Raw genomic sequence first — 8,545 nt, 5'->3', positions numbered from 1 at the left:
GCGATGCGTACTAGCTCCGTTAAATCCATGGGTTCAGTCCTGAACTAATATACATGATATTTTTTTTAAACACACACTAATACACAAAGCATGGTCACAAGTCCAAAGTAAGTTCTATAGTGCTTGTGGTGCAAATACAATTTATCATGATCAAGGTGCAGTGTTGTCCGGGTTTTGTGCTGGCCTGTAGCGACAGCTCTAGGTCATGTTAGCCATCTAATAATAACAAACAAGTAGATTTTAGAGAAACAAAACACAATATATTTTACATTCTCCTTCCGGTTCAGCATTTAACCATACAAAGGAACAGATCACCTCGCTACGTCCCCTTATATACCGTCAGTCACGCCCCCTTGGTTAACTATTGCAACCACTCCTCCAATCCGCGGCTTCTACACCATTTCCTTTCCGGGACGATGATTTACTGTACCATGGCACCACCCCCTTTCTAGTTGGTCCACTTCCACCTAACCCTGGGAATGAATTGTCTGGCCATCCAGTCCAGGGCATTCTGTTCCCTTTACACAGTGCCCTCACAGGTCGGGAGGAAGATTTATCACCAAGAATCATTCTGTCTCTGTCACACGCTCATGTTTAATTTTGGAATTGTTTTCAACTGTTGTTAAGTCAATAGCTGTCTGGAAAAGTTTTATTAATATAAACTGAACTCAATAAGTTAAAGCATTACCGTACCTCTTAATACTTATATTGCATTTTTTGTCAGTGAGAAGTGATCTATAACATGTTCTTTCTTCCTTAGCGAGGAGAAAAAGAAAAGGAAAAAAGAGAAAAAAAGGTAAACAAGTTCAAACTTCCAGAATCACACATTTTCTCCATTACAAAAACCTTAATTCAAATACACTGCCGTGAGAATGTGATTTGGTGTTTTATTTTCAGAAAATTGGAAGGGAAAAAGGAAAAGAAAAAGGAAAAGAAAGAGAAGAAAGAAAAAGAGGAGAAAGAAAAAGAGAAGGATAAAAAGGAGGAATAAGTGTTTTTTTTCTTTTTTTTAACCAAACTTTGATTGAGAGACTTCATTGTGCTTTCTCTTAATCAATGCAAACTAGAGCATTTTTTAACCCTTTCAGTAGTGTTACTTTCACTCATCCCAATAATTTTCAAATGTGTCAAAAGTGACCTTGTTTCAAGCAAGCGTAAGTATAAAGAATCTTTAATCTAGGGATGAAAGTGAGCATTAACTCTAACACAGTTCTTACGGTGCTTAAAATGCAAACTTAAACAATATTGTAACTTACACTTACAACAAACAAAATAACAATACCACAGTAGTTTTTGACGATTTTTTTAAATCTATTTTTTATCTATTATTGACTTTGCTGGAGTTATGTATTTGTATTGTTATTTGGCAGGCCTAAGAAGGAAGTTTTTGTTATTGATCCAGCAAGAAATCTATACTACAACTGATTATTTGTTATAACAGTGCCTGTGATGTACAGCTGGACCATGATCATAGCCAGGTAATGTAGCATGATATTGGGCAGTATTTTCAGAATGCTGATATTCTAGATGTACAATAGTATCTCAAAAGGGATGAAACTATAAGACCTGATCAGCAGCATCTAATACCCCTTCTCTACCGGCACATCTGACCCGTGAGGGCTCAGTACGGTATGGGTACGGGTGGTCCTCCATTGGCTATTTGTCTAGCCAACCGAGAACCAAACCATGAAACTCTGGCCTTATACAGCATTTGAAGTGAATTGCTGTTTTCTCTCAAAAATTACCCTGGAGAAAAGGGCCCTTTATATCACAAAAAGTAAGAAAAAAATCAATTGAACACAACAGTTCTACTCAGGGGTTCACATAACTGATATGGAGATAAGCATGTGCACCAATCAAACAAAATGCAGACTTCCATGTTGTTTTTAAGACGCAAAGGTGAACCGTCAGTCCCTTTTTAACAGGAAAGCATTTTTCATAAAGGCAGCAAGGGTACATATGATCTGGCTGTGACCCATACCCGCCTAGCCCAGGATGGTTAGATTTCTGCAGGGTTTATAGCCCAAAGTGACTTATAAAATAGCCAAAAAATAGCCAAATTATTTGTTTTTACTGAAAGCAAGCTTATTATTAACATGTAGGCCTATGCATAAAAAAAAAACAATCAAAAGCTTTCGTAAGAAAAGATACCTAGTATAAATTTGATAAAAACTATAAGACCCAGTACAGCTGATCCATTCGTCACTATCAACAAATTCTCACAGAAGCACTGAAGGGGCAAATCGACATTCATACAAGCAACCAAACTAACCGATCCCTTTATTGAAATACTAATGCTCGTACTGCATCCCAAACAATATTACAAACATGAAAGCAGTTTAATCTTTTAAAGTTATACCACCAATCTAAATACATTAGCAACCCACGATTCCTTAATATTTCCCGCGGCTGTGTTTTTAAAATAGCCCAATTCAGTGCCATAGACCTGGCAACACTGGCCTAGCCTCCCGATTTTCCATTGAGTCTCAAGACCATAATTAAATACCAGACCCCATATTGCTAGCGCTATCATTGGCTGCTTCAAGGTTTTATTAAAAAAAAAAAAAAAAAGGAGAGCGATAGGTGGAAACTCAGGTTCGATTTTCTATTATTGGACGCTTGAAGCAACCTATGATAGCAGGGATCTCAGTTTAGCTGTCCATTCAGAGAAGAGGGATATAGTAATGGGGCGTGGCAGTGTGAAAGCTCACTCATGCTTTGCTTCCCAAATTGAGCGTGGATGAGAGGAAGTGTTGATGTTTGAGAGCTATTAAATTTCAACATGTTTTTTCTTTTTTTTCTTAACTTTTACTAAAAAAAATAATATTTCGCTTCCCACATTTATATCCTTTTATAAATACCGTTATGCCGTCAAGCTACATTGTTCAACAACACTAAGTGAAGAAGTGTCTTGCTTTTGAATCCCCAGGGCTGGAATTTGGTGGTAGGCTATTGAATAAGCAGAGAACGCGTGATGATTTGTTGGTTGTAAAACAACTATTGTTGTTGTCTCTGACACTGTCTTTAACCAAGGTTTAAGGACCGTGGTCTTGTAAACATGATATAAAAATAATTTTGTTTTTTTGACTTACTGGGCCACTGTACTTTGCAGTACAGCTTTGATTGAATTTCACTGCATGATTGTTTTTTTCCCACGTGATTTACAACAGCAGCTTGTTTACATTGTAAATCCAATGTATTTGTGTGTGTGTGTGTGTCTGTCTATATATATATATATATATATATATATATATATATATATATATATATATATATATATATATATATTTTTACAACATTTATAAATATCAAAAATCTAGCTCCAAATTTGCACCCCTGATCACTGACATCTCAATTTTTTTAACTTTTGGAGGAGGTGGAGATAGACAGCGACTTGAATGATGACCCCTAATTTTGGTGCGTACCAAACATTTGTGCTGGTATTCCCTGTGAGAACCTAATAATAAAAGTTATGTGAACCCCTGGTTATACTGAAGAAATTTATATTGACTGAGGTGTAATCTGCAAAACTGAGCAAGCCCTTTGTAAAAGAGCACCACCATCCATGAACAGTGTGTTTTTAACTGAAAACCTGTGGACAAAAACAGACAGAAGACCCACTTTCAAAATGGAAAGGTATTAGCAGCCAGAGCTCCATATGGTTTCCAAGTTCATCAGCCAAAAACCTGCTTCTGTACAGCTTGCTGAAAATGACTCAATGAAGGGCATTTGTAATCCAGTAGTCTCAAGAATTGAAAAGAGCAAGTCTTATCAGAAAAAAAAAGAAAATCACATTGCATCCTAATATTTTTGTGGTTGGTGCATAATGTAAGCTTCCCAGCTAGCTGGTTTCTGTCAAACAGTCTTAATAGATGTCTTTTTAGGCATTGGTATGTTTTTCTTTTTCATTTTTTTAAATTTTGTTTGCAGAGCGTGTTTTGAAGAGCTACAGCATGACTACATAACCTACTGGTTCATAATAGACTATGTATCAGATGTCATTTACCTGGCTGATATGTTTTTCAGGACAAGAACAGGTGAGCGCATCCTCATGATAAGTTAAATTATTACAATCCTGTTATCAGCATGTCAAAAGAGGACGTTTAATAAATGACACGTACTTTAAGCCTGAGGGAAAAGTAGGACCTATTTAGATGTGTCTTTAACCTGTCATGTCATCACCAGTTGTAATTGCTACTGTGTATGATTTTTATCAGTGGTCCTCCTTTTAAAAAAATCGTGGCAGGACACATTAGTAAGTACAGAATCATTCCCCGGCTTAATTGTCCAGCAGTAATGCGCCAATATCCAAATTGAGCAGTCAAAGAAATAAAATAAAATAAACAAATAATAATGATTAACCCTTTGCAGTCTGTTTATTCAGCGCTTGTCAGGCGCGTCAAGTCCAATTCATTTTCACACGCGCTGTTTATTTTACATGCACTGTTTAATTTTTCAGAGTAAAACAGGTTTAAAAGGCACTGCGTGGCAAAAGGACATCAGTACTGTATCTCCAGCCAAGCCCTACCCCTTGTTCGCTGTATTTTTCACATACCTTTTTATGATCACTCGTTTTATCACCAAACTCCTTAATAATGCGATCAAAGTAATCATTTTATTACTAAACCATCTCAAAAAACTCTGCAATGTCTGTGATATTCTTTGAGTGCTAGATGCGGAAGCAGCTATCTTCTTTGTTATGTGTCCGTGTTATCTCTGTGGTGCAGGGGATATCTGTATTGCTCAGCTTTTTTCGGCTTCATTCGGCTCCTATCAGTCTCACTCGGCCAGTGAAAGGTTTTCACTGTTTTTTCCGCTGAGAAAACGACTAGAGACCTGTGCTTTATGTCTTTTTGATGATGTCGGACAGGGTCTGATATCAGACTGGAAAGGGTTAAAACAAAAACAAAATGTACTTTAGTAATCATATTTGCAAGTATAAGCAAATGCCTGATTTGTGCTCAATTAGTAGAGAAGAAGAATATATATATATATATATATATACACACACACACACACACACACACACACACACACACACACACACACACACACACACTACCGGTCAAAAGTTTTAGAACACCTCCATTTTTCCAGTTTTTATTGAAATTTCTGCAGTTTAATGTCTCAATGTACTCTGAAATCAAAGCACAGAACAAATAAACAATTGGAGATAAAAAAGAAATCATGGAATTGTTTTGTTTAACAAAATTTAATCTAAATTTTTGACTCATCAAAGTAGCCACCTTTTGATATAACAGCCGAACACACTCGTGGCATTCTTTCTACAATGGAAATCAAATATTGTTCGGAAAGTTCTTCCCAACACTGTTGCAGAAGTTCCCACAAATGTGTTGCACTTATAGGTTGCTTTGCTTTCACCCTTCTATCCAGTTCATCCCAAACCAGCTCGATGGGGTTTAAGTCTGGAGACTCTGCTTGCCATTCCATGATTTGAAGTCTACAGTTGTTCTTTTCTTCTAAGGTAGTTCTGACATAGCCTCAAGGTATGTTTTTGGGTCATTATCTTGCTGTAGGATGAACCCCTGACCAACTAGACGTATACCAGAGGGTATTGCACGGCGCTGCAAAATGCTGTGGTAGCCGTTTTGGTTCAGGGTGCCACTCACTTTGTGCAAGTTGCCGACTCTGGATCCAGCAAAAGAGCCCCAGACCATTACGCTACCTCCTCCATGTTTGACAGTTAGTGTCACACCATCCTTTTGCCTACTCGACAGCGTACAAAAACCCTGCGAGATGAACCGAAGATTTCAAATTTTGATTCATCGGTCCATAGTAGTCCACTGACGGTGCTTCATGGCCTAGGCAAGCCTCTTTTTCTTATTTTGCCATCTTAGCAATGGCTTTCTTACTGCCACACAACCTGTCAAACCTGCAGCTCGAAGTCTTCTCTTCACAGTTGAAACTGAGACTTGCTTACTTCGACCAGTGTTAAGCTGTGCTTGAAGCTGTTGTCCTTGGAGCTGCCTATCACGCAAGCTGTTGACTCTCAGAAGCTTGTTTTCTGATTCTGTTGTGGCTTTGGGTCTGCCAGACCTCTTCCTGTCAGTTTCCAAGTGCCTTTTGATGGTGTAGGAAACTGTACTCACTGACCCCTTGGCTTTATTTGCAATTTCTCTAAAGGCAAGACCTACACTTAAGGATTATAATGGTCTGCCTGTCTTCCTTTGTTAATTGCCTTTTTCTCGCCATTATGATAGCAATATATTACTTCCTGCAGTACAATACTGTCCAAGTAATGCTTAAGAGGGTATAGTAACACAGTCTCTTCCAACACCGCTTCTATACAGACAGAGGGTTTGTAAGTAATCAACAAAATTTGGGACACCTGTAGGAATTGTTAGCATCAACTTTCAAGGCTTAATTTACTTCCATTGCTGCAGAACAGCTGTAAGTTGTTAACCCATTACTTGTTCCCTGAAAAAGGCCTTTTTGTATAACTCTGAAATTTACATTATTTTTCAGTTTTTGGTAACCTAAACTTTTTTTTTAACCTCTGGCAGTTTACCGCTTACCTTTGTACCATTTCAGGTTATTCACTGGACTTGGAACTGCTTCAATTTCAGTAAAAACTGGAAAAATGGGGGTGTTCTAAAACTTTTGACCAGTAGTGTGTGTGTGTGTGTGTGTGTGTGTGTCTATATATGTGTGTGTGTGTGTGTGTGTGTGTGTGTGTGTGTGTGTGTGTGTGTGTGTGTGTGTGTGTGTATATCATTGAAACTAATTTTACTGTCTTTGTGTATTTCCACTGAAATAGGTTATCTGGAGCAAGGTTTGCTGGTCAAAGATGAACAAAAGCTACGTCAGAGATACATGACAAGTGTACAATTTAAACTGGATTTGGTGTCAATGATACCAACTGATTTTCTGTTTTTCAAAACTGGACTAAATTACCCGGAACTGAGATTAAATAAGCTCTTTCGAGTTCCCCGCATGTTTGAGTTCTTCTCAAGAACAGAAATGAGGACAAACTATCCCAACATCTTCAGAATCTCCAACCTGGTCATGTATATTGTGATTATCATTCACTGGAACGCGTGCCTTTACTTCTCTTTTTCCAAAGCTATCGGCTTTGGAGAAGATACCTGGGTCTACCCAAATGTGTCAGATCCGGAGTTTGGCCGACTTGTCCGGAAATATGCGTACAGCCTTTAATGGTCCACTCTGACTCTTACCACCATTGGAGAAACACCTCCTCCAGTCCAGGACTCAGAGTACTTCTTTGTAGTCATTGACTTATTGGTTGGAGTGTTGATTTTCGCTACCATTGTCGGCAACATGGGTTCTATGATTTCCAACATGAATGCTGCCAGAGCAGATTTCCAGGCCAGGATTGATGCGATCAAGCAGTACCTGCACTTCCGAAAAGTCGACAAAGATCTGGAAAAGAGAGTCATCAAATGGTTTGACTATTTGTGGACAAACAAGAAAGCAGTGGATGAAAAAGAAGTCCTGAAATATCTCCCAGACAAGCTGCGTGCGGAGATAGCCATCAATGTTCACCTTGACACGTTAAAGAAAGTGTGTATCTTTGCAGATTGTGAGGCTGGACTATTGATTGAGCTGGTGTTGAAGCTGAGACCACAGGTCTTTAGCCCGAGTGACTACATCTGCTGCAAAGGGGACATTGGCAGGGAAATGTACATCATCAAGGAAGGAAAGCTTGCTGTTGTGGCAGATGACGGAATTACACAGTTTGTGGTCCTCAGTGATGGAAGCTACTTTGGGGAGATCAGTATCCTAAACATCAAGGGAAGTAAAGCTGGAAACCGCAGAACAGCTAACATTCGAAGTATAGGGTACTCTGACTTATTCTGCCTGTCCAAGGATGACCTCATGGAAGCTCTCACAGAGTATCCAGATGCGAAGGCAATGCTGGAGGAGAAAGGAAGGCAGATTCTTATGAAGGATGGACTGTTAGATCTAGATGTGGCTGCACTCGGTCCTGTCTCGAAAGACATGGAGGAAAAATTTACTCGAATGTATTCATCCTTAGAGCTCATGCAGACTAAGTTTGCCAGGCTGTTGGCTGAGTATGATGTAGGCCAACAGAAGCTGAAGCAGAGAATCACCAGTATTGAGAAGAAGCTAACACTAAGTAGGGAAGTATTTCTTTCTGAATTGGTGGATCCAAAAACTGCCACAGCTGAAGGTGAACAGGAGTAAAATAGTGTTGACATTTTCAGCACAACTATGAACATTCTGTTCTGCACTTTACAAAAGATTTCAGAGTTTTTACAATGAACACATCTTTTCATTATGTTTCTGAACCCCCCCCCCCTCCATCAGGGAACCTACTTCACCAAAGAACTTGTACACTCGTAAATCTCTACAAGACTTATAATAATTTTACAAGAAATTCGCTAATGCAACTTAATTCCTGTCGTCAAACTTTTGTTTTCTTCATCTAGGTTCTCAATTGTATAAAGTCAAAATCCCACCTAAAATAAACAGGTTTGAGTTACTTCTGTAAAACCAAAATGAATTTTGTAAAACTTTGGATAATATTTTTTCAAAGTAATAT

General features: G+C 38.5%; 1 protein-coding gene across 1 annotated transcript; it reads left to right on the top strand.

The window, feature by feature from the left end:
• Nucleotides 1-416: 416 nt before the first annotated feature.
• Nucleotides 417-8,187, top strand: LOC121326952 (cyclic nucleotide-gated channel rod photoreceptor subunit alpha-like). Its single transcript, XM_041270663.1, is given in 6 exon segments — nt 417-451; nt 761-796; nt 898-993; nt 1,371-1,478; nt 3,931-4,037; nt 6,779-8,187. Coding segments are annotated over 6 exon segments (1,791 nt in total).
• Nucleotides 8,188-8,545: the final 358 nt, after the last annotated feature.

The sequence above is a fragment of the Polyodon spathula genome, chromosome 1, assembly GCF_017654505.1.
Source record: "Polyodon spathula isolate WHYD16114869_AA chromosome 1, ASM1765450v1, whole genome shotgun sequence".
NCBI lineage: Eukaryota > Metazoa > Chordata > Actinopteri > Acipenseriformes > Polyodontidae > Polyodon > Polyodon spathula.
The sequence above is the reverse complement of the archived record's forward strand: the minus strand, read 5'-3'. Positions and strand labels throughout refer to the sequence as shown.